Source organism: Falco naumanni, chromosome 12, assembly GCF_017639655.2.
Source record: "Falco naumanni isolate bFalNau1 chromosome 12, bFalNau1.pat, whole genome shotgun sequence".
In the NCBI taxonomy this organism is placed as follows: Eukaryota; Metazoa; Chordata; class Aves; order Falconiformes; family Falconidae; genus Falco; species Falco naumanni.
Window position 1 is genome coordinate 28,200,934 of NC_054065.1, and position 26,651 is coordinate 28,227,584.

Genomic DNA, 26,651 nt, shown 5'->3' on the forward strand with positions numbered 1-26,651 from the left:
ATCTAAGGATTTCTCTTGGTGTATTAATATTTGCATTGGTTGCCCGGCAGCCCAACACTGTCCCCGATGGATTAACACTAAAGGTCTCCCAAAATTGTTGGTCCAGTGCTGCAACGTGTCAGTGTATCACGGGATGAAAGGGCGGTGGGTGGGGTGAGAACAATCTGGTTCCTGCTCTTAATTTTCTAAACTGTAAAAAGCAAAATTCAGTCAGTCTTTTGGAGGCTCCTGGTCAAATTGCCAAGCTCAGAACCCGTTTCCCCTGTAACCATTAAACACAAAATTGAAAACCTCTAGTGAAAGTTAGGCTAAAACGACCTGTTGGCACAAAAACTGGGTTAAATTCTTTGTGCTTGCAGTTGCAGAGCAGTACTTATAAAGGCTAATTCTGAAGTGAAATAGCGATAAAATAGACAGACTTTTCTGGAGAAATCGTCCTAATCCACTCTTGTAAACTGGCGGTGCAGGAAACAAGAGTTAAAGGTTCACTCGTTCTAGAGGGTCAGTGTTCTTGTTGTGAAGTGCCTTGAGTTCCCTTTCAGCCTGAGGGATTCTATAAAAACGGCTTTTTGTTGGCATAGTTGAATTTAGAACTACCTTCGTTTCTCTCATACGCACTTACTAGCGGGTCAGATGCTTCTGCGAGACAGAAGCGGCACTGTCCCCGCCGCTCCCGGCACAGCAGCAGGCTGCGCTGGCTTAGCCGCAGGGCCAGGGAAATGGTGGTCCATGACCTCACGCAGCACGTGCCCTCTCTGGCCACGCTGCGCGGTTCAAACCTTGAATTCAGAGGCAGGCGGTGACGGACTGCTCTGACTTGGCGCCCGTGCGGGTCACCGCGCTGGGAGCACAAGGGATTGCCCAGAGAAGCTGTGGATGCCCCATCCCTGGCAGTTCTCAAGGCCAGGCTGGAGGCAGTAGAACTGTGCTCAGGACAAGAGCAGGTTTTGCCATGTCTGTGACACCATAGCTGTGCCATGCAGAGCAGCACATCTGCACCACACAGGCTGGAAACCGTTAGATTCCTTCCAGAGCTGCTGCTGTGGCAGAGGACGTTCAGCCCTGTGTCTGTTGAAAGACCCGATCTCAAACATACTGTGCAATGGTAGTAATTAACAATGCGCTTGATTTAGAGGTGTGGTTGTGATTACTCATTTGAAAAGGCACTGCGTCTCCACGTGGAGAAGCAAAGTTCTAGTCAGCCTGTCAGACACCGCTAACCAAGGAGTCAACACCTTGCTGCAGCATTCAGAAATGTCACGCTAAGCCGGCCTGGCTTGTAGCCAGAGAGCGCTGCCCCCACCTCGCTTCCTCCTGCTGCACTGGGCCACAATCTTGCAGCCTGCAAGGCAGACAGCATCGTTGTGCAGCAGTGCCAGCCTTCACAGGACAGCTGGCCGGTGGACTGGAACTACCCAGGGAGGCTGTGCTGCACATGCGGAAGTTAAAGAAAGAACTCCTGACAAAATGCAGCTTCTCTCCGCATCAGACAGGCTTGGGTTGGGCTCCCCGCCCTCCAAGAAAAGAATCCATTGTTGGTTCCTTGGAGCAGCAAGGCCTTTCTGGTCTCTACAGCCCAGATTCTCACTCTGATTCTTTCACCCACCTCTCCAGAGCCAGCGGGAGCAGAGTCAGCCATCGGAGCCTGCTTGCGTGTAGCCTCCTCACCCGCCGTATCCAGGGTAGCCCTAGAAAGGAGAGATCTGCTCCTGAGAGAGCCTGCGGTGACAAGGGGACGGTCTGGGCACGCATGTAGTGAAAACGTTCTCCCTGGTGTTTCTACATTGCTACTTGGCGTGTAGCCAGATGTCTCCTCTGACACCCGTCAGGGAAAACCATCCAAATGCCTAAGCTAAGGCAGGACTTACCTGCTTGGGTGACCCGATTGCCTCTTCTAATGTTACTACCAAGTGTGTTTGATCGATTACTAGCATGTTGGAATGCCGCATTATTGTGCGTTTTGCCTCTTTTTTTTTAGGCAGAAAGCATGAATGCCAAGCAAATGGGCCAGAGGACCTGACCGAGCTTGCATGGCTGAGAAGCCAGGAGGCTCCCTGGTCGTAGCTCTTGAAGCAAGTCCCGTGTAGATGTCACGGAGTGCCACAACTCTACAGGCATTCCATGTTTCAATAGATCAGTCATGTAAAGCAACCATTCCAGGCAAGGGTTTCACTATCTGTAGGGAAGCTGTCTGGTAGAGTAGGTTTTGGAGATGTAGCTCGTATGTACAAATGACCCTCAATAAATCACATCTAAGGATTTCTCTTGGTGTATTAATATTTGCATTGGTTGCCCGGCAGCCCAACACTGTCCCCGATGGATTAACACTAAAGGTCTCCCAAAATTGTTGGTCCAGTGCTGCAACGTGTCAGTGTATCACGGGATGAAAGGGCGGTGGGTGGGGTGAGAACAATCTGGTTCCTGCTCTTAATTTTCTAAACTGTAAAAAGCAAAATTCAGTCAGTCTTTTGGAGGCTCCTGGTCAAATTGCCAAGCTCAGAACCCGTTTCCCCTGTAACCATTAAACACAAAATTGAAAACCTCTAGTGAAAGTTAGGCTAAAACGACCTGTTGGCACAAAAACTGGGTTAAATTCTTTGTGCTTGCAGTTGCAGAGCAGTACTTATAAAGGCTAATTCTGAAGTGAAATAGCGATAAAATAGACAGACTTTTCTGGAGAAATCGTCCTAATCCACTCTTGTAAACTGGCGGTGCAGGAAACAAGAGTTAAAGGTTCACTCGTTCTAGAGGGTCAGTGTTCTTGTTGTGAAGTGCCTTGAGTTCCCTTTCAGCCTGAGGGATTCTATAAAAACGGCTTTTTGTTGGCATAGTTGAATTTAGAACTACCTTCGTTTCTCTCATACGCACTTACTAGCGGGTCAGATGCTTCTGCGAGACAGAAGCGGCACTGTCCCCGCCGCTCCCGGCACAGCAGCAGGCTGCGCTGGCTTAGCCGCAGGGCCAGGGAAATGGTGGTCCATGACCTCACGCAGCACGTGCCCTCTCTGGCCACGCTGCGCGGTTCAAACCTTGAATTCAGAGGCAGGCGGTGACGGACTGCTCTGACTTGGCGCCCGTGCGGGTCACCGCGCTGGGAGCACAAGGGATTGCCCAGAGAAGCTGTGGATGCCCCATCCCTGGCAGTTCTCAAGGCCAGGCTGGATGTGGCTTTGGGCAACCTGGTCTAGTGTGAGGTGTCCTGGCTCATTGTAGGGGTTTGGGACCAGATGGTCTTTATGGTCCCATCCAACCAAAACCATGCTATGATTCCATAACTGCCATTGACTTGGATACATCCCTGATTGCTTAGTGATTGTACGCTTAACCATATTTTATTCCTGTTCGACTCCCACCACCTTGGCTTTGCCTTTTTGAGTGGAGTTTCATGTTTACCTCATTTCTGCATACATGAGAAAGCAGTAATCTACACAGCTTCTGTTATGCTGTAGACCCTGGTATGAATGGACCACGAGATGATCTCAGGTCTGTGCAATGCCATGGGAGACATGGACCCAATGAGCTTTCACAACACAACCGGTTACTGTCCCCTTATGATGGAAGCGTGCTTCCAAGAGTCAGATCAATAGTCTACCGTCTAGGGGACTTTGGATCCATATTTTGTATCTGTTTTAGACAGAAGGATTTAGCATGCTTTTCAGTACTGGCGTATAAGTCTGAACTGTCTGGTTGGATCTGAGGCTTCATGAATACACCAGTGTGGGATCACTCTTTAAAAACCAACACAGAAGTATGACACCAATACATGATACTTGTCCACAGACAGCATTCTTTCACGAGCCCCAGCTGCACGCTAAATAATTTTAGGAATGAGCAAATCTCCTGCAGCTATGAGAAAAATGTTTACTTTGGTATTTGATAATGACCTTTCCTTGAGGGACTGCAGATTTAGAGTGGAATAAAGTAAGCAAGGCTCTTGGAAAGTTCTGTCTATTCTAGCATAAAACCTCAGATATGCTTGGTTTGACCCTTATCATACCTTCTGTGTAAGCACAAGATGTTTTAATGTTACTTTGACAGACAGTGTTGTGTCTGTTTCCACTCGAAAGCCAAGGGAGCACCTCAGTGTTTGAATTCGTGTCAGTAGTCCTGTTTCTGGGTACTATTTATAAGTTCTGAAATAAACCAGTCATAATTCCTTGGATATATTTGGAGGATTGTAAGAGTTTATGACCAAAAACTCCCGGAGATCTCCTATTGTAAATCTGTAAGTACCAAAGAGGAACACATTAGGGCAATCCCACAGAATGTCCGTATGTACTTCAGAACAACCACCAGCCTGGTGACAATTGCTTCTGGCATGAGACACTTATCTCTCAAGTTGTAGCTGTGATGCAGCTTGTCTCATGATTTTCCTAGGAACACGCACACTTTACATTATCTGTGAGAGACCCTTCAAGGAAATTGAGCCAAGGTATCCTAGCCTGATAAGCAAGCACATACTTAATCAATACTGCACATATAATGCCTCTAAGTTTCTAAAAGTTATATGTCATGATGAGTTTGCATAAAAGTTGCTTGGCGTTACTTAGATATGTTTACCGTTATAGCATGTTTGCTTATTACTTATAATGAATGTTTTGCAGTGGAGGTATGGCCTGAAGGTTGAATATAATCAATAATATGTGTGGGTTTAGATAAAGAAATGTAACATGTATGAATAGGTCTGAAAATGTTAAAAAGGTGCGCATGATTTTGGTGGGACTACCCCCTGTGCCACCCAGTGCTGAATAAACGTTAACTACTTTACAACCTAATCATTGTAAAGTCTGTTTTCTGCACGTCAGAAATGACTTCACAGATGGCCATATGAATACAACACGGGCTTTTGCTCAGAGTCTTTTAATTTGCTTTTAGGTCAGATGCTTCTCATGTGATGCAGCTAGGAAAAAAACCACAGGAAGGGACATTCTGACTGAAAACTGTGTGGTAGTAACTCTTCAAGGAAGGAGAGACTTGAACAACTATTTGTCTTCCTATTACCCCCTTTAGGATACAGAAAAGGAACACTGAGATAAGCTAGATTTTTGCCTATGAAAACTACAAAGGAGGCAGACAGAATAAGGACTCTCAGGAAGACAGCTGGGTTTCACATACTCACGGACCCAGTGCCATCAGTTCTTGTGCTTTCATGAAGGTTGCAGTACAGGCAATTTTTCCACAACCCCTTTGCTAAGTTGCACAAGACCTATACCTCTTCGCACTTGTCCAACAGGGTGAGAGCAAAAGGGAGGAGACATTAAGATATAGAAAGAAGTAAGGAAGTTGTCTCTAAGCTTCAGGCCAGAGAGCTGTATAGTTAATGTCACACACAAAAGCAGCATTTTTGAGAGAAAAAAAAGCTGCAAGTTTAGCTTCCAAAACTGCTGAGGAAGGCCAGCTGGGCTTGTAAAACCAGTTCCCATCCCTTCAGCCCCTAAAAGAACGAGCCTAAGAACAATTTACCTACTGCCTGCACGGAGTTATGGCAGGTCAGGGGTTTCACTGGAACGTGCTTGTTGCTGGCTCAGTGCTAACTCGGGGCAGGCTCAGACAGACTGGCCAGCTGCCAGCGAGGTGAAGAGCAGCGCAGTTCAGACTGTCAGTGCTTTGGTTTTGAAGATGTAAAATGTTTCAAACAGATAAATATTTTTACTATTATCCCAAATTTGTGTCAGATATGTAAGCTCCACATAAAAACAAAGGGGTATACAACTACTGTTAATTGTGGAAAATACGCGTGCTACCAAAATTGCTCCTTCTAATATTAAACAAACTTGACAAGCAGCTGAGCATACATACATACATACAACACATGAAGGATTCATCACAGAAATTCCCATTTAAAAAAAGTCCAGCTGGACTGAGTGTCCAGTGAAAAGGAACTCAACAGCTCAGCACAAAGACCATAGATAGACACAACCTCTGACAGAAACCTATTACAAAGAGCTCTGATACCCTGCTAGTGAAGAGCACAGCCAAGCACACAGTTTATCATTTTTCCTGGACTGATTTTACCTTGGCAAAGGAAAACTGGCCACGCTCTGATAGGCAGCTCTCTGGGGCTCTGAAGAATTTTACATGTTACTTCTCCATGCAAACTGGCTCAACATAAGGATTACAGACATAAGGAAGGTGTATCACTTGTTACCAGTAGTGTGCAGGAAATTCAGGGAAAAGAATGTGATGGCCAAATTAGATTTGGAATCTGCAAGAAACTTTTTTTTTAATTTTAACGAAAAAGCTTGTATACTGAAAATACAAACTTCCCACACCCATAGCAAATGATGTGAAAGTGTAATTTTCCTTTATTGAGCTTTATTGAGCCTTTTGATCTATAAACTGAGCAGAGGTCAGACACAACTCTTAAAGAACCACTCTGGCCATTTCCTCTGGTCTCTCCGTTTACTGCCCCTGCGCTTCCCTGTTACGTTTTTATTTCAACCAGGATCTGCGAACTTGCCTAGCTTTCTCGATTACCGAAGGCTGTAGCATTTAAATGCTTTTAAAATGCCGGTGGCTCAGTTACAGGGTCTGTTAAAACCTATGTTAGGCGTGTAAAGGCGGGCATTTCCAAGCGATCAGCGAGGACGCGGTCTGTGAGGCTGAGGGGAAGCCGGCGGTGCCTCAGCAGGCGGCTCCCGCCCGCCACCGACACACTCCGCGTCTCCACAGCGGCACTGCAGGCAGCGCCGGGCCACTGACAGGCGGGAGGGAGGCGCGGGCCCCGGCCGAGCTGAGCCGTCGGTTTCCCTCGCTGCCGCTGAGGGGAGAAGCCCGGACGTCGGCGCCCGGTTGCGGGGCTGACGGCGGGTCCCGGTGACCCGAGGGCTCCCCGAGCAGCCGCGACCGCCCGCTCCGCCAGCGCAGCAACCTCATCGCTGGAGGGAGAAGGCGGGGAGAGGCCCCTTCCTATTGGCCGTCTCTCTTCCCATCCTTCCCTCCCATTGGGAGAGAAAGTGGCTGGTAGGCGGGAACAGCCGCCGAGAGACAGCCGCTGCGGCGAACCGGTGGGCGCGTTCGTCCCCCCGGCCGCCGTTAGGGCCAGAGTGCGCCGGAGCCAATGGGCGCGGAGAGGAGCTCGTGCTCTGTCGGGAGCAGGTAAACAGCGGCGGCGGGCCGGGGCCGGGGCCGGGGCCGCCACCGCCGCGGGGCCCAGCTGCCCTCCCTGCCGCCTGCCCTCCTTCCCTCCGGGGCGGCGCTGCCTTCGCGGGGGAGGCTCGGGGTCGCCGCGCTGCTGGAGCCGTACGAGGCCGCTCCGCTGCGCTGGCCGCCGGGGCCCGGCACGGGGGCTGTGGGCAGGAGGGCCGGCTGGCGCCTGCTCCCGAGAGCGCTCTGGGGTGGGGTGTGGAGGCGTGTGTATTATTGTATATGTCCATATTATGTATATATACAGATATATATGTTTATATGTTTGTTTGTGCATATATGTGTCAATAGCTTACGCATATGTATCTGTACTTCTCGGGGCAGCGGCATTCCTGCCTGCGGTCCAGGATTTCCTTGGGAAGCGCGGCCGGGCCACCTTCGGAGGCAGCCGGGTTGCTGACCGTTAGGGAGTGCAGCTGGGAACCCCCCCGCCTGGGTTCCGGGGCTCCCCCTGGCCTCCTGCAAAATCTCTGCCTGGCAGGAGGGTGTTTATCTGTTTGTTTATTTTTAAGCGTTTCTTGTCTCTCTCCGCCAGCCGCTGGCCGTGCCCTTGGACAGAGAGGGGAGCTGCCCCAGCCCCGGTGCCCCCCCCGGTGCCCACCCGCAGCTCACGGCAGGCCCCGGGGGGAGCGGGGGGGGGGGGGAGCGGCTCCCTGCTCCCAGTGAAGGCGTTGGGTACGATGACACGAGAACCCAGCCCCCTCGCAGGTGTCCTTGGGTGTCCCCGCTGTGTCACCTCCAGCACCTGCTGGCTCGGGTGCCCCTGGCAGCGTTAAGACCAACGCGAGTAGCTGCTCCTGCTTGTGAAGTGTGAGCCAGGCTTTGAGGTTTTGACTGGTGTAAATAGGTCTGCAGAGCTGTGGCACTTTGTGCTGTGATGAGGACGTGACTGCTAGTGTATTTGGGCTTAATGCTGGCAAGATCATCCCTCTCACCCTCTTGAGGAGAGCCTGGTTTCAGCTCTGCTAGCAAAATAACTGGGGCTATGTGTTGTGCCTTTCTTGTGGGACAAAGGAAAGCAGTGCTAGGTCAGCTATGTTAGTGTGCCCTAAAATGGAGAAAGAAGGCTACAAATCTCTACAACTTCCTATAGTGTCTCATGTTTTTTATGTTTGAGTTCTGAGGCTGAAAACGAATGGTATTTGTGAGGTCTCTTTGGACCACTGAGATGGTGTGTTCCAAGTCCCCTGTCATTTTAGCAGTATGTGCATTCTGGCTTTTGTTTATTGGCAAGAAGCTGGAAATCTTTCCTCATAATTTTGGCCCCACCACTTAGGATTCCTTAAAATTTTTTCCTCCTCTTCATATTTACCAACAGCAGTGATTGCTACAGCTGAAACTTAGGAGAACATCAGGCTGTCAATGTCATCCAAAGCTTTCTCTTGATCTAAATACAGCAAAACTCCCCTAATTCTATTTAATTGTCATCAAAGAGAACAATATGTATAAGCAGGAATTTTAACTCTCAAGTTGATTATTAAGTGTTCTGCCAGCCTATAGCAGCAGTTCTGTGCTGTATGTTGTACTGGTATTAGTTGTGATGGATGAAATGCAAAGTAAAGGATTTAGGTTTATTTGCAGCATGGTGATGGTGCAGCATGAAATTAAAAGGCAAACTGAGGCTAGACCCTAATGTTAGTGTGTGCTGGCCCAGTTTTGTCAAAATCCATAAAGCTGATTTATTGCAGTTGAGGAAAGAGGTCCCTTGCGCAAAGGACATCTGGAGGGAGAGAAACGGTGACTCCTGCAGGCTTCACAAGACTGCTATAAACCAGAAGTCATTGTATTCCCACCTCAGCTGCTCCGTTATAAGAAACACTTAACTACTGACCTAGTTTCAGCCCCCTTCCATTTTTGCCATACGCTTTTGAGAGTTTGGTCTATTGGCTCTTAAACATCTTGGGATTTTTTTGAATGGAACCTGATGGTTTGAATCTATCCACAAAGGAAAAGAGGAAAACCTTGCCCGATACCCTGCAACCTACTGGGTCAGTTTGATGATGATATGGCACGTGTTCTTCAACTTCTTCATTTACTGTACTTGGTAGACCATGCTCTATAGCTTTCTGTGACTATAGATAGAGCTTACAAATGTTTCCCTCACCCTAAAAGCTCCTCCTGTTGCTATAGCCAGAAAGGAAGCATGCTTGTCCCAGCTCTCCATGCTTTACTTTCCGGAATTGACCTTCCCCCTTTTCAGCTCAGCCTAGGAAAACACAGTCAGTATGCACTGATGTATTTGGTGCACGAGTAGGAGAGGAGGTTCCCGTGCTTTCCATTATGGGGCATCCAGGGTCTTTGGGAGGTGGAAATCGCTTTAACCAGTAAAATGATATCAGAAAAGTGTTGCTTTATAACACCCCTTTCTTGGTTGCCTGGTGCTCTGTGTCTCCCTTTCTGTTTGGCAAGCAAGCCTCCAGGGCAGCAGCTTTCTCTTCTCTTCCTCTGCTCAGCCCAAAGGGTGCCCTGGTGCTGGGTGCATGGGTGTGAGAGTGACCAGGCTGGCTCTTCCTCCCCCGACAGACACGCTGCCTAACCCAAAGCTCTCTCCAGCAGCCAGCACAGCCTTGATGCCAGTTCAAAGTGCAGTCTGATGCATAAATAGTGGCATTAGACAAAACCCACTGCTGGGCCTGTGACAGGGCAGAGGCGAGGGCCAGTGTTCCTGCTTCTGTAAACCATATGTCAAAGACCCCTGCTTGACTAAGCGCCACACTGCCATAGGCATTGCACACCTGAGGTCAGGGTGGGCTCCTTGTCTGGGAGTGAGCGGAGGGGTTGCCACTGTAAGGCTTGACCCAGCTAGAAGGGGGGTGGCCTGCCCAGCGCTCCCCTTTACCTCATGTAGGCACTGGCACCAGGGCTACTCGTGCAGCCAGCTTGGGAGCTGGTCCTGCTGGAACCTGGCTCTGTGAAAGCAAAGGAAAACAAGTGCCTGTTGTCTTTTCAAAAGAGCAAAACAGCTGATGAGCACCTGGTGTTGGCACCAGAGAAACTGAAGGTGGTGGGACAACCCCTTTGGCAGGACCATATATTTAGGTCAGTTTAAGGCAGCTGTGAGTACAGCACCTGAGGATTTGTTGAGGGCTGGTTGACAGAGGAGCTCCTGTAAAATCCGAGGTAGGCTGGGGTCTCTTTGTGTCAGCCCTTGCTGAAACCAAAGCCTTGTAAACAAGGGACAGTAAAGCTGTGTTCAGGTCTAAGTCTGCGTGCTGACCAGAAGTATTGTTGTGTCTTTGCATTTGTCCATGTCTTTGTTTGAGGGAGAATAGTAGAAAATGTCCGGCTTACAAATTGCTGTATTATAACACGATTCTTTTTCCATGGAATCGTGAACGTTAGTAATTAGCACTGTGGTTCTGCTATGGGGCTAACTTATCCAACAGGCATAGTTAGGGTCGTGAAAGTAGGCTAATTGGTTATCCCTTCTAAATCCTCTGCAGAATTGCTCTGATCATATAGCAAAAATTGTGTGGTAGTTTCTGAAATACTGGGAGAAAAAGTTCTTTAATATTTTCATTGGGTTGTTAAAACCTAAATATCGATCCCAAACTATCAGAGAGTAAATCTTTATTTCTCCTTTGTTCTCTGACATGGGCAGAAGGTTTTAAGAGTTATTTAAATTCCACAGATCACAGATCCTGTGGCATGCGCAACTTAGCCTGTTCACAGATCCAGAAGTATGTCATGATTGAATGACTGCACGTACCCAACTTCTTCAAAAACCTGAATCCTATAACTGAACCAGAATCTAGGCTTTCAACTGTAAATTGTGAGCCCTTGCATGCTCAGTCTGAAGAGTGTGTTAAGCACCCAGAGTGGAGATTTTGGGCTCTGTAAGAAACAAGCAAGTGTTAGGCGGCTCGCTTGGTAAGAATACAGTATTACTGTGAAGCTGGCAGGCCTGGCCTGAGGGCTACCCCTGCGTTTGTTTTCCATAACCGTACCACTTTTATCACTAAAAGAGGTACAAAATGATATGAAAAAGCTTGAACAGAAGGCAGGGGAGGAGCAGATGTCTGAAAAATGTTTCACTTGGGCAGATTGAGTTGACATTCTAAAATTTCTTGAAGGTACCAGATGTGTTGAGGAGGTTGTGAAAGAAAGGGGAATCTTCCACTCCTCCCTCTTTCCTTCCTCCAAAGTGAATTTCAATTGCTTTAGTGAGAAGCAAGAATATCTCACAGGTCTTCAAAGTACCCACTCTAACCTCTGAAGCTGGCTGCTAGACAGCATGCATAGTGTACTGGTTGAACTGTGAAAGCATGATTCAGATTTAAGTGACTGCATCCAAGTCACATGGCTTCTTCAGCTTCCCCTTCAGAGTTAGACATATTTCTTGAGATGCAGGGGCTTCACTAAAATACTGCAGAGGAGAGGAGTTCCTGTAGATATTACAGCTTTACAGTGCATTAGAGGTCTGGTTTTGCTCATGGAGAGGTGGCTGAGAATCAGAAGATGACTTGAATCATCCTTATTTACTCCAGTTGATTTGTTAAGCTGTCTTAATAAAAGCTAAAAGGATTTTCCCTATCACCTGCCTTTAGAGCTTCCTGAAATCCTGGCCTTAAGGCTGTTCGGCAGTATACTTCCTTTCTCTGGTGTCTAGAAAGAAAAGCTGTTCCTTTCTTTTCTGCACTGTGCCACTGCTTTGCTTGCTTTTCTGCATAGCAGTAGGTGGAAAGAGGCCGAACATTTCTAGCCCTCACTTTTAATACTCCCAAGTTTTTACCCATCCAAGTAGTTTTGCTTTTAATGACAAGGCAACATAAGGAAAAAAACCCAAGTGGCTCACCAAAAGAGACAGGTCTTTCCCTTTCTACACAAACCTCTCCTTGTCCATGGGCAAAAAGAACTTATAATATTCATATGGTTAATAAACAGTCCTAACAGGGGGACAGCTTGGTTAGTGGCTTACGTAAAGCCAATGCTCTGGGTTAGTAAGAAACTTCTGCTACCTGCTGGTGCTTGGAGGAGTCTTGTGTAAGAGCTGAGCTCTCTTGGCTTTCTAGCAGGCAGCCAGTGTTTGAGGTGAAGCTTTGTTTGACCCGTGCAAAACAAACATTAAGCTAAGCACTGAGAAACCTTTGTGAATGTCAAGGTGTACTGATGGGAGAGGGAAAATAGAGGCAGCAATTGTGAAAGCTGTGGCAAAGAAAAAGTATTAAATTGCTTCAGTGCTGCATTTTGCTGTTCTCCGTGACTGCAAAAGTCACAGTGACTTTAACTGAACAGATTGTCATGCCTGGAGTGACAGCAGGCTAAATCGGCTGTTAGAAGGAGATGGAGTTAAATAGCGTGCTGTAACCTCCCAGCTGAAATTGTGACCCCTCTTTAGACTTCCAGTTGTCTGCACTGTGGTGTTCACTGTTTCTCTTTCCTTCTGCTCTGTTTGTCCCCTCAGCCTTGAGTAGTGCTTGGCTGTGCCCCTCCTGAGCGCTCCCTAGGAAAACAACGATGATCACGTTCATGAACAACTCGGACAGCGAGGAGGAGCCCTGCAATGAGAGAACATCTTTAATGTCTGCAGAGAGCCCTCCAGTACCCTCCTACCAAGACGGCCTGCATGCCTCAGAAGCAGGGGAAGTGCAGGCACATAGGGTAGGTGCATGTCCTTCCTGGGCAGTGAAGAAACGGGGTGTGATGACAGATGTAGTCCTGCTACCCCTCAGTCCCAGCAGACTGGCTTCTAGGGTTGGCTTTGGCCAGTGATGTTTCTCTGGTGTCACTCTCAGCCTGCAGCAGCAGTGCCTGTTCCCATTTCCTCCACTGTGACTCTTCCCCCCTTTTATCTCCATGTATACTCCTCCCTTTTCCTTCCTTTTGGTAAAGATGCAGGCTTTTAATCAGGACCTGATGCACATATGAGTCTCACAGGATATCCTTTTCAGCCTTCTTGTTTTGCCAGAAACCTTTGCCTGCTCTGGTCCAATGCAGCAAATACTAGAATAGAACCTAGTCCTGGAGCCAGGGAAGCAGCAGGGTAAAGCAAGCACAGCATTGCTGTGAGGGGAGCAACTGGTCAAGCTTATGCTACCTCAGGTGACATTTCTTCTGTCTCGGTTCTGGACATGTTGCTCTTCATGTGCATGTGTCCATCTATATACTTGCACTTGAAAAGGCCCTTAAATATTCATGGTTTTGATTTAGAAACTCCCTTTCAGCCTGTTTGCAATGGAATTTCTAATTGTATTGTTCAGTTGGTACCTTTCTATTAGTAACAAGCTGGTATGCTCTGGCCTACAGCAGCCTTGTGAAATATGATGGAATGAATCTTTGAACACAAATAAAAGAAGCATCTTACACATTTGCTGATTTTTCTTTTCAGAAGAGGTGAACGGGTACCAGCCGTAGCCCTAACGATACTGCTGATGGGGAAATGTCTGACTCGGGAGTTCCAGTGAGGGAAAGCACCTTGGAAAATGAAGAGGAGGAACTGACTCTGAAATATGGAGCAAAGCATGTAATCATGCTCTTTGTGCCTGTCACCCTTTGTATGATTGTTGTCGTCGCCACCATAAAGTCAGTGCGCTTCTATACGGAGAAAAACGGGCAGCTGTAAGTGGGGTCTTCAAAACAGCCTCTGGGTACATGAGATCCCTAGCTTCACACACATGTTCCGTACACAGAGTGCTTCCTTGGCAGGTTGGGAGTCTTTACACAGCTAAAGGTAGCTGTGTAGACGTACAAAGATCTTACTAAAGTATGCTACATTCACCCGTGTAAGTTTTTCCATACCTGCGTTATGCTGATTCGTTAGCACTGTCATTAGGGTGCCCTAAGCAAAGCCTGTGAGCAGCGTAATAATGAAGTTGCTTCATAATGCAGCATGAAAAGGCCCAGGCTGAACTCCTAGTCTGTTCACTCACTAGCTGGCGGCAATCAGGGAATAGCATGTTCATTTGGATGAGTGTCTCATTTCCTGATGACATTTCTGGTTCCTAAAGACTCATGGTGTGGATACGTAATTCCATCCAGCTCTTGCTGACTGTGCCCGAGAGCACCCCTGGGGCTCTAACTGCGCTTCACATGTCTGGTAGAGAAATGGGGACTCTGGTCCCTTGAACTGAACCAAAGGAAACAAAATGGGGGGAATGCAGGGTGATGGGAAGGGCTAAAAGTCCAAACCTCTCCTACAAAGTGTGGAAAGAAAGGGTTCCCCTCCTTTCAGGACAGCACCTGGGATATATCCTTGTAATTACAGAGAGGATCCAGAGCACAAAATAAAAATTTGTGGCCTGGAGAGAAGTTACTAAAATTAAGTCATTTATACTCTAGGTCTTTTCATTTACAGCTCTGTCAGCCACAACTTTTCTGTAGGAATGTGCTTTTGATAGAGACCACTAATCTTTAGTGGATAATTAACTGGAGCCCAGCCCCTTCGGAGGCTATATTTCATATTTGCTGTCCTTGGCAGTCCTACCTCGCTTTCTTTCCCACACACAGAGAGGTCTGGTTTTATCTTGGGGCAGTTAGAAGAGAACACATATACTTTATGTGGCTTTTGCTTTATACTGCAGGATCTACACTCCTTTTAGTGAGGATACCCCATCTGTGGGCCAGCGTCTCTTGAACTCGGTGTTGAACACCATCATAATGATCAGCGTCATCGTTGTAATGACAGTGTTCCTAGTTCTGCTCTATAAATATCGCTGCTACAAGGTAAAGCATTCATGCCAGAGCCTTTTTCACCTATGTGCTGTGAACTTGAGTTCAGGTGGGGCTTGTGTGGCAGTGAGAAATACAGGCGCTACACTGGCTAGTCCACGTCTTAGTCACAGCAAGAATCATATTCTACGGAAGCCTTTGCCAGTGGTGGTAGAGCTGTGCACCTGAATAAGCTTTGCTCTTATTTTGTCACTAATGGTAGCGACAACAAGGCCTGCTACTTTGTGTTAGTCACGTCTGTGTCTTCTCCATCTGATCAAAAGGTTTTGCCATTTGTACTTAGAGACTAAGTTCTACTCTTTACTGTGAATGCCTTCTCTTAAGAAGTTTCTGACAAGCTTTGTGGGTACTGGTATTATTCCTGCCTGTGGAGGCTCTGGTGGAAGGGGACAAGGCTTAAAGGGAAAGGCAAACTCAGGTTTTGTGGTGTCCAGGGAGTTGCTGTATGTGGTACCAGCCCAGCATTCCAGTACTGGCTATTGCTGCTTTTTAAACTTGGCCCTGAGGTGGATTTATCGTACAGCCTTGGGCAAACCCCTCCTTCTCTACACCAAACAGAGAGAACATGCTTACCCACCTAAGCCAGGAGCCAGTATGGATACACATGGAAATGGATAGGAAAGAGACTGAAAAAAACCCACAACTCGACAACAAAAATAAACACTACAGGGTAGAATGTAAAATGAAAGTTTGGAGAACTGGGCGCAACTGGTTGCCCCCGCTAGCAGTGGGGAAGGCGGGGTCTTTGAAGGAGGAGTGCAGAAGGAGGCTTGGACATAGTGCATGCAGCACCGCAACCTGCGTGCGGGTAAAAGCCCTTTCAATCACTGTCTCTTCTTGCCTTTGATAGTTCATCCATGGCTGGTTGATTCTGTCCTCTCTGATGCTGCTCTTCCTCTTTACCTACATATATCTCGGGTAAGTGGGAACGGTGCAGGTAACCTGGCAGTTCAGGGCTCCTTCACCTCTTTGCAGAAAACCCCCAACTTGAAAAAGGAAAGGAATGTCTCCCTTCTCCAAATGGGTGTTTAAGAATTGTTAGAATTGGATAACTTTCTTCTTTAAAAAATGGAAAATGAGGTCTTCAGTGGGCAATGCCTGATTTTACAGTGCCTACTCTACAAAAATCACTGGGAAGTGATACTGTGAGCATGAAATGAACAGGCTGAACAGATGGTACAGGGGCCCCGAGTTACACATTGAGAAGCAAGTGGAAAGGAACTTCATGTGCTGAGTTGGTTCTCTGGTTTGCCTTGTCTTTTTCTCAGACCATGTTGTTTCAGGCTCATTCCCTTAGCTCCCAGCTTGTTGGTTTTTTTTAACTTGTGGGTGACACATGTTAAAACTTTTCTTTTTTAACTGTGCACATTGTGCATCTAGTAGGATGACTCTTTGCTGCAGGTGGTCGTGTAGCTGCAGGCCTATGTGTGGTTAAGACTTGAAACCCTGCCTGCTTAAACCCTTGGAATCACTGTTGACCTGGGGACTAAGGCAGCGTGGTGACTGTCCTCACACGCAGCATGTCAGTCTCCTGCAGAAGGAACAGAGAGCAAAGAGCAGCAGCTGGCTGCAAGGCAGGTTCCCCTTTCATGATGAGAGCTGCTGCTATCCTGCTCCCTAGTAGGAGGCTTGTTTGTTTAGCTACAGCTAGTAGGATGCTTTGTGTGTCAGTGGCTTTTATTGCTTAGCTAAATTTTCTTGTTGTATTCCAGTGAAGTACTGAAGACCTACAATGTGGCCATGGATTACCCCACTCTGTTCTTAATCATCTGGAATTTTGGAGCGGTTGGAATGATTTGCATTCACTGGAAAGGTCCCTTGCAGCTCCAGCAAGCATATCTCATTATGATCAGTGCTCTAATGGCACTGGTTTTCATTAAATATCTACCTGAGTGGTCAGCATGGGTGATTCTAGGTGCAATCTCCATCTATGGTAAGTCTGGGTTGTGACTCTCGAGGCATGGCTCATGGAGATGTTACTCTGAGGCCATCTCAGGACTGTATGTTATTCAAAAAACAAATGTACAGTGCTAACAGCTTTAGAAAGAGGCAGACGGGCAATTAAGTTGACTCCCTGGCTTGTGTCTTGTTAACTGTTTGTGTAGGTACTGTACTCATTCCACTTGAAAGACATGGTAGATCAGGTCGGGGAAGTACTGAGCTACCTCCAGCTGCATGGTAGGGGTGGTTGGATTTTTATCAGTAGCAACCTGATAGTCTTGCAGGTTTCATCTATGGTTATCAAGAAGTTACAAGTGGTAACAAGAGGTAGCTGGGAGGTTACAGTCAGGTTGGTGAGGAGCTCTGCTGAAGTAGAGAGGGTAGGTGCAGAGGAACTGGACCAAAGACCTTCATTCATGTGAAACACAGAGTCAGTGTACGTAGTGATGGATTGTGGAATGTGAACAAAGGATCCCCAGTCCTTCTCTAATTAAATTTAAAACCTCAATGGAATGCTGTCGTCTACTTTAAAAGAAATAAGGCGGTGTTCTCCAGGGTTTTTTTACAGGATTAGCTCAATGAAAACTCTTGCTCTTACATTAAGGCTTGAGGATGGTATTTGAAGTGAACAACATCATTGGGGAATACAACAGTTAGAGTTATGCAAAGTGGCATAAACTGCCATTCAGGAAATCATCCAGTTAATATTGATAGGTGTAATTTTGGGGGAGAATAGCTTTTTAAAGATAAGAATGTAAAATGTGCATGATAGTTTGAGATGAGATTATCTGGCCTTTTTCTCTTTGCAGATCTGATGGCTGTTCTCTGTCCCAAGGGGCCACTGAGAATGCTGGTAGAAACTGCACAGGAGAGAAATGAGCCCATTTTTCCTGCATTAATATATTCCTGTGAGTAAGATCAGAATGTTAATGTTTTTAGCCAGATTAAACTCACAACCTATTTCTGTGTTAAACCAAAGAGTACTATTTTCGTTACTTCCTCGCTCTAAGATTGGTGCCTATTTATGTTCTGGAACAGACCATTTGTAGAAGGCCTTGTTTATCAGTTACAATGGTGCCAACTCCAATTAGCCAAAGAAAGCCCACATTTGCCTTGTGAGGCTGAAGCGTTCAAAAGTAATTTATCATTTCGTGAATACAGTGCAGAACATGCCCCTTTGTTCTGTATACAAAAACCTGTATTAAATGGACAGTAGTGCTTGTAAAGTTCTGTGATTAGATGATGCTCGCTCAATACACATATTCCTTGTGCATACGCTTTGTAGACACGCTTTAAATGTGTGATGAGGGTCCATTCTTCCTGTAGCCCCATCTTGCTCTGGGCACTATACAGATGGCAGTGCTTAGAATATATTTGCTTTCTTGGTCGTTGTGTGGCTGCTCGCTTTGTAAAGGGCTCTATTCAAGTATTGCTTTGCAAACAAAATCAGTCACCTCTTCCCTGACTTTCTTGGGCTGTTTAACTAAGATGGTGTCTGATGCCCTTATTCTCAAAGAAGGTGTATATGTGCTTAAGGTTAAGATGGTTGGAAGGCAGGCAACACAACCCTCATGGGACCTGGACTCAAGTGCTTCATGGACCTCAGTGACATTTGCATTATATTGCTTGTAAGATGAATGGGTATTTCCAAATGTTGGGTGCTAAGTTGAGGATGCCTACAACCTGATAGACCTTTTTATTTCAAGCATTTGATGTTATATAACTTTTATATATTTTTATATATATATATATTTCCAAGCAGAGCTTCTGTTGGCTTCAACTGATCTCCCTTTTACTGGAGATTCTGTTATACTGACCAGAGACAATGTAGATGAAGTCTCTCACGTAACAAATGAGTTTCTCTAAGGGAGAATGCAATTCAACAAATAATAAACACTGAACAAAAAATTCTTGTGCAGAATATCAGTGTCTCCATTGCAAGACCACATTCTGTGATTCCCTTTAGGTGCAAAAGCATCACCTTGGCTGTGCTTGTAGTGGAAAAGCAGGCACTGTGTTTGCCTTGGCTTATTTTCTTTAGTTTAGCTTCTATAAAAACAGGAACACTGATGCACACTTAAACAGCTGATTTGAGTTTCTTTCCACTGATCTCAGAATGGTTTGTACTCCTTCTTAATTTAGGGATCCATCTCAAGAATAAACCCCCAAACATCCTTCAGTTACTCTTGGAACCAAAACAGAAATAGCCAGTATTTTGACAGGAAAGAACCAAAACAAATAAGAGAGAAAACTAACACTCTGACAGCTCCTGTATATCCCTTGCTTGTGTGCTTTACCTTTAGCAGAAATATGAGGAGTAAGCCGTGTAAGTTAACCTCTGGTTACCTTTTGTACTACCATCGTTTCCTGGGAAATTCTTTTCTTTGAGGAGAAGAGCCAGAAACCAGGAGAAGACTATACTGGCACTTAGCTGTTTGTGCTCTGGGACGTTCTTAAAAACCAAATGGAAGCACTGCCTCAATTTTCTCCCACCTTGCCTTCTAAGTGCCTAGGGAAACCAATGAAGAGTGAGTGGTTTAAAAGCATTTACAGGGGCAAGGGTTTGTATTTTTAGGGACAGCTAAATACTTATCGACCACTATGGCTCAGAGATGTCTTATGTGGCTGATTAATTTCTCTCTCTCTTCTAGCTGCTATGATATGGACAGTTGGCATGGCGAAGCCAGACACAGCAGTAAGAGGACCAATTCAGCAGACATGGGATGCAGGTTTGCTTGCATGTCACTCTTCTATACAGGGCACTGTCCCATGGAACTGATGTATATATTTGAGACTGCAAGTAAATGGAAGCCCCTGAACCCTGATGGATGCATTTTTTGTTTCCAGTGTTGTTACATTAGCTGTAGAACTTGGTGATGGTCTGAAACCTGCTGTTGGGACTGGCAGTAAAGATGACCAGACGATGTAGGAAGCTCCAGTATTCAGGCTGCTTTTATTTAAAAAACAAACCAAACAGAAGTGTTGTTCAAGACACATCTTCAGATGTACTGAAGTCAAAGCTGAAAGCGGGCTAGTACAGGTTTATATTTTTACTAGCTGGGGGTAGTAAAATACATAATAATAAAAATTTATAACGTAGGCTTATAAATAAAATGCTGAGGAGCTGCTGAACTTGTGTGCTGCGTTGTGTTGCATTCGGGCCGCTTCTGTGGAGTGGACGTGCTTTTACCTAGCTGTAAGTGCAATATGGCTTACCCTGCCAAAGAAAATTAACATCTTTACCTTTCCTTTTGGGTAAAGGCTTATGTTTGGGCAGTTACTAAACAGCAGCTGATGTGCTCCAAGTTTACATTCTGGCTGGTCCTGTGGTAATTTGTGTGCCTTTGCTTTTATCTAATTGAAATGCAAGTTAAATTGCAGTTTTAAGGTGACCGAATAAAATCTGACTTGTGGCATTGGGAGGATATCCCATCTGGTTCTGTTGCACTTCAGAGATGACAGTACTTTTTAATGTTAAAACAATAAATGTGCGCTAAGGTTTGGTGAGTGAACATGCTGCTTATTTCAGGATAAAGCAGCTGACATACTAAACAAACCACAAAGGCACAATCCTGCTTTGAAAATGGGTGCAGAGTGGGTGCAAACTACATGCTGAGGTGTACAGAATGCCTCTGTGGAAGCTCTGTGTGTCCCAGATCACAGTCTGCTTGCATCTGCAGCAGCAGCGTCCTGTCAGGCTGATGTGGACTGGAAGGTCTGTATGAGTGCTTTTGAAAAACAGCTGTCGGATAGAGTAATATAGCACAGACAGGCTGCTTCCAAAAGCACTACCAAGGGCTCTGTTAGAGGTATTTAACAGGGAGGAGAAAAAAAATTAAATCTGTGAACAATGAAATGTGTCTGCTTTCTACAGGTGAACACTCAGCTCCAACGTCAATGTGATTCAGGGCAGAACTTTTCTCATAAACGGCAGTCCTCTTAGTCATCAGGTTTTTTTTCATATGACTAGTTAGGGAATACCTGAGCACCTCCACCCCAAAGATATAACAATGTGGGAATGCATATTAACTTTACTTGGTTTTACTTGTCATTCTTGTCAGTGCAGAGTAATACTTAGTTACGTGTATGTACTCACTTGTTAAAGCCATTGAACTCCTGGGTAGCTGCCAAAGAAGCTGTGAACATGTACCCTTCCGACTGTTTCAAATAATAGCACACATGTTTTCCTCAAAGCCACTAAATGTCTCTGCTTGAACTGGCCCTGATGATCAAACCTCCAAGAAGAAAATGGCTTACCCATTCCAGAGAAGCTTCACAGAAGTATGGATTTCATGCATTGGAACAAGTTATAAGTGTAGCTACTTCTTGTGTTTCTTTTTTTTTTTATTTTTTTCTGTCTGCTGCTGTTGGCCTGTTTTGTGCAACCAAGCTGAGGATGGGAGAGAGAACCACAGGAGCCCTTCACACGCAGGCTCTCAGATGCCAGAGATGAGGAGTCCTGTTCCAACCCGCCCCACCACTTCTTTAGAGGAGCTCGAGGAGGAAGAACGTAAGGGAAGCTTTATACTTTTTCTTCAGGGTAGTCAGTTTGACGTTTTTATTCATTGTGGTTAACGCTCTTGTTACCCAGTTTAGTCTAATCACAGTTAATTTGAAGAGTTGTGACTTGTTGAGCAAGAGATCTTGAGTCTGACTGTGTATTACTTGTTGTTGCTGCTGCAGAATCTGTTTCAGGATTGTGGTTCCAGTGACGTCTCCTGTCTGAACTGTCCGCATAGCCTGTTCCTTCTTCCCCTTGCCTCCCGTCTCTCGCTGTCCTCATGCTTCTTCAGCTGGTACAGCTGTAAAGCAGCCCTGGGAAGCACGTCAGAGAATGAGGCTGAGCAAAAACAATTGTGGGAGAGGGGGCTGGAAGTGTCACCCTCCTCAGTATTGTGTGGGATGTTAAGGAGCCAGGTTGGGAGCCAGGACCAGGAAGCTTCACCTGCTCCCCAGGGGACAAGAATTTGTTCAAGAGGAGCAGAACTAACACTTGTTTTCTTTTTCCACTTCTCTCAGGCGGTGTGAAGCTGGGTCTTGGAGACTTCATATTTTACAGTGTGCTTGTTGGGAAAGCAGCTGCCACAGCTAGTGGAGACTGGAATACTACACTGGCCTGCTTTGTAGCCATTCTCATAGTAAGTGAGCAAGCTTTTAAAAACTTTGTTATACTCGGTTTAGTACAGAAGTCTTGCCAGAAGCACCAGCAGCTGAGCACTGCTAAACCACTGCAGGTAACACGCTGGGTATTCAGGAGAAACTACCTCTCTATAAAGAAACTCTGTCTATAAAGACAGGCTTTAAAAGCCACTGAAGCTGAATGATACAGACTCATCAGAGCAGAGGCAAGTGTGGCAATGGTGGGGGTAAAACAGTCCCAGCGACGACAGTTAGAGGTGAACTTTTAGTGTGTTAAAAGACTAGGGACTTCTGTCAACCACGAGAGTCAATATTGTGAACTCCACATTGGTTAGCAAGTGTAGTTGAAAAGGTTAACTCCCTTGTGCTAAGGAGAGCTACTAGGTAAGAGGATGAAGATCTGTCTTGTTCTGGTGTTCGAGCTGGAAAAAACAGGAAGGAAGGAGACTTAGAAATCCATGGAAATTATCAGTACAAGTAGATCACAATCATACTGTAACTGCTAAAGCACTTGGTCCTGCAAGGTCGAATGACCACACGCTATTGAGCTTTCAGCTAGGTAGAAAATTATTACTAGGAACTTGCTGTTTACTTCAGCGTCCTCATGGAAACCAACCAGAAGGGCAACTGAAAGAAAGTAAAAGAAAACGAGTTATTGTGTGAGCCCCTTCTTAGGCCTCCGTTTCATCACTTGGATCCCAAGGATAGTGAAAGACAGTGACTTCCACTTGTGAAGGTTGTGGATAAAAAAGCATGAGAACTAGAAACAAGCTAAGTTAAATAACAAGTGTTGAGTGTAACTTTCCTGTCTCACAGGTCAGAGAAACCTGTAAGATCACCTAGCTCCATATCCTGGGGCCCAGCATTTGCTGGGGGAAATGTTCTTGCTTGTCTGTCTGTGAGGCCAAATGCCCCATTCTGTTTCTTTTATGGTGCTGTTAAAATTTGTTGTGTCTCCTTTTGCAGTTTCATAATCTTGCTGCTATGTGGCTTTCTGGTTCCCAAAAATGTCCCAGCAGGGAGCACATCTTTAAATACAGATGTGAACAAAGGAGCAGGCGTAGGCCAGATATGGTCCCTGAGAGTGTAAGAACAGAGCTATGGGCTCAGTTGGATTTTAATCAAACTTGCAGTCTAGAAACGCAGATTTATTTATTTTTTTGATTGACAAAATCCTGTCTGCTGATCTTTAGCTAGTAGGTATTTTTTGAAGCCTAGTGTCTCTGAAGTTTTGTCATCATGGAAGAATTAAAAAGGGCTCAGATGAGAGAAGGAATCCATACCTAAATGCACTTAGCCATACTGCCTACCCAAAATATACAAAAGCTTTTGCACATGCTCCAAAAAAAAACAGATCTTGGCCTGCTATCCAGATAAAACCAGAATTCACCTATCCTAGTAAGCAATCCAATTGAAAGAACAATAGTGGATGTTATGTTTTGGTTTGGTTTTGCTTTTTTTACTGCGAGAGACTTCGAAAACTGGGAATGTGTCAGAAGTACATGCCACTGAGTCCTCCAGTGAAACTCCTTACCTGTGCAGTTCACCAGGATTTAAGTGCTTTTATCTGCTGGATCAGTACTTCATACATAATGGCATAGAACAAAATGTAAAATAATTTGTAAATGAATTAACCTCTCGAGGTCAGCTGTATGTCAGCATTAGTTGTTTACCTCGCTGTCTCAGTAGAGCTGTACTCAAGATTGCTGAAGAAAATACCTGGCCAAGTTGTGTGAAAGATGAAGCTGTGGGCAAATGTACCTCACTTTTAGGTACACTGAGCCACTGGTAGCTCAGGCAGGCTTCAATTGCTGTACAGCTTATATATATATATATATAATTTGTATATTGGGTTGTTGATGACAGATGTGTTTCTGGGCTTCTTGCTACATCTTGTGTTTTTTATTCTCTTCTCTCTGGCAGGGTTTATGCTTAACTCTTTTATTACTGGCTGTTTTTAAGAAAGCTTTGCCTGCTCTTCCCATCTCCATCACCTTTGGCTTGGTCTTTTACTTCTCGACGGACAACCTTGTGCGACCATTCATGGACACCCTGGCCTCCCACCAGCTGTATATTTAGAAGAAGCGGGAGTTAGAGGATTCTTTTTAAAGCTTTGCTGTGAAGTATGGTACACTGTTTGGAATAAGTCATAAAGTTTTACACTTAGTGCCATAAATTTGTAAGGAAAACACTAACTCTGACATGATGTGTACTAAAAATCTAATAGTTGCATACTTAACGGAGATTTTTCACAGGACTTTTGGACTCCAGTGAAAAGCCTGGCTCATTGCTGATGTCAGAGCATTACTTTGATGTTATCTGATGTGCACATTGGGTGTTGTGAGCACAGAAACCTGTATGTAGCATGGGATACTGGAGAGGTAAAGGCTGTCTGTGATCTGTGCTTCCAGAAGCTAAGGTGTTTTAACCCTGGACTGCAGTCAAGTTTAACAGTACTCGAGAATTTCCAATACTTCATGCTTTTGAAGTGTTGTGCAAACATGCGGTGTGAGTAAGTTCTACTTGTAATTAGAAGAGCATAGCAGTTAGCATGCGCAGAACAGAGCACTGCATTACACCTGGTCATGAGCGTTAGAGAAATGAGGCTGAACTTCATAAGCTGGCCTCTGTGCACACAAATTCTGTTGAAATTGCCCCAAATGCCTATTTATTCTGACCTTAGACATGGTGAGCCATGATGGATCTAGACAGGATGTCAGTGGTAGGATGTTTAAACATCAGGCTTCTGGTTCTGAGCGCATCCACCACTGTCGCGAACAGCTGATGAAGGCAGGGCTGCCTGGTCCAGTGCATCAGATACTCTGCATGGGAAAACAGATACTTTTTCCTGTCTCCTCCCAGCACTTTATCTTTTTGGAAATTTTTTCTGGGTCCATACTACAATCCTCAAATTACCAAACGGTGGAAATTTCTGCACAGCTCCAGTAAATCAGACCTGTAACTTCTTGTGTGTATTTCTGGTCTCATTTCTGTGCATTGTTGTAACTGCTCTAAAGGAGGATTTATCTTCCCTTTATGAAGACGTCCTCTTAGAATGACTGAGACTCGGTTTACCTGGGTTTTGGTACTGTTTAAAGATTATTTTTTTATTACAAATTTTAAAATAGCTATTTACTGTCAAAGGGACTCTTTTGGAAATACCCCTGTCATAGTTTGTATCAAAATAGGGGAGTGCAAAGTTTAATCTTCTGTTACATTACTCTACATGTGGCATCGTTAATGCTAGGAATATTTACACACCCTCAAGTGAGTTCATTTAAAAACCCCAAAAACCCCACAGTGCTTGTTGCCAGTAAAAAATACAGGTCTGACTGAACCTTACTGTTTTATCCACCTTTTAAAACAATTCTATTTCTACTCTGAGAGACAGTTTTTTAGAAATAGCCAAGTTCTGTGATTTTTTTTTCTTTTTACTTGAGTGTCTGTTACACAAACAAGCTGTTTTCTTTGACAGCTGATCAATGTCAGTGTTTTACAATGTAACATTATACAAGGTTTTGTGAATAATGCAATGTCATTGAGAGGCGCAGAATTTCATCTCTGAAAACACTCTCTAGATAAGGCTTTGAACTATGCATTTTTAAGGTACTGCTTTTTCCAATAGACCTGTTCATGCTAATCTACTTTGGTATTTAACAAGGACATCACACAGGTGATTCAAACAAATTTTTAAAAAGCACATAAGGCTTTTTGAGTTGTGTGTGTTTCAGTTTGGACAAGTAAGTAATTCTTGCTCTTTGTTTAGTTATCTGTCATCATTTCTTACATTTGCAATGTTTGGACTTAACAGTTGCAGACAATTATTACTAAAAGGTATTTCCTTTGGAAACGTAAGTCACTAGAGCTCTGTCTGCTGACTTTTTTTAGGGTTTAAATGGGATTTTTTTTTTTAATTAAAACAGTTATGGGGCCAAATCAGAATACAATCACTTGCAAACATGATTTTACTTTTCACATTGCATGGTGCAGAAAGGATGTGAAATATTTATATGTACTGGAAGAAAAATCCTGCTTGACTTAACAGGGTTGTAGCATATTGTTAGAAACAATTTATTTCTATGAAAGCAGAGTTGATAATTGAAAGAAACTGGCAGGTACCATCAAATACTGAAGGATCACTGCTGCAGCTGGTGGTTTTCTGCAGATTTGTGCTTGCCAAAGATTGGCCTTCCACTGAGCAATTCCACATAATTTAGAAAAATCATAATTTAAAAGGTAACTGAGCAACAGATTCTGTCAGTGCAACAAAATGTATTGTCCTGATGAGTGATAGGTGTATATCATGTATGTACTGGAGTGGTTTTAATTGTGTAGAAGTTCATATGTATTTACTACAAATATATATATTTGCTGTATGTGTTTATATGTGTATATACACACATACACACAAGTTTTAAAATGATATTGAGTGATTTCTCATCTCATTGGACATTCTTACCTGTGCATAAAATCAGGTTTTGTTCATGGTGTTAACTTGGGCCATGGTGCACCATGATGTGAAAAGGGAGAGGGCAGGATTCATTATACTCCCTAGTTGGCTACTACATGAGATACTGACTCGGTGACCTGGCAGCGTGAATGAGCAAAGCATTTGTCTGATTGCTGTGTTGATTCACTGATTTCAACTTGCTGCACGTTCTGCTGAAATGCAGTCTCTTTCACCCTGAAGAAATCCTAATACTCCCGCTGATGCGCATCCCTGAAAAAGCACAGCTGTCAGGTAGGCTGCGGTGACA

At 45.0% G+C, this 26,651-nt stretch overlaps 1 protein-coding gene across 1 annotated transcript; it reads left to right on the forward strand.

Annotated features, from left to right (window-relative positions):
• The first annotated feature begins 6,968 nt into the window (after nt 1–6,968).
• PSEN2 (presenilin 2) lies at nt 6,969–26,317 on the forward strand. The gene is made up of 11 exons (XM_040611433.1): nt 6,969–7,098; nt 12,551–12,747; nt 13,475–13,704; nt 14,667–14,808; nt 15,665–15,732; nt 16,527–16,747; nt 17,565–17,663; nt 19,407–19,484; nt 21,146–21,265; nt 21,775–21,893; nt 23,818–26,317. The coding sequence occupies exons 3-11, from the start codon at nt 13,526–13,528 to the stop codon at nt 23,971–23,973; spliced, it is 1,182 nt and encodes a 393-aa protein (XP_040467367.1). The 5' UTR covers nt 6,969–7,098; nt 12,551–12,747; nt 13,475–13,525; the 3' UTR covers nt 23,974–26,317.
• Nucleotides 26,318–26,651: the final 334 nt, after the last annotated feature.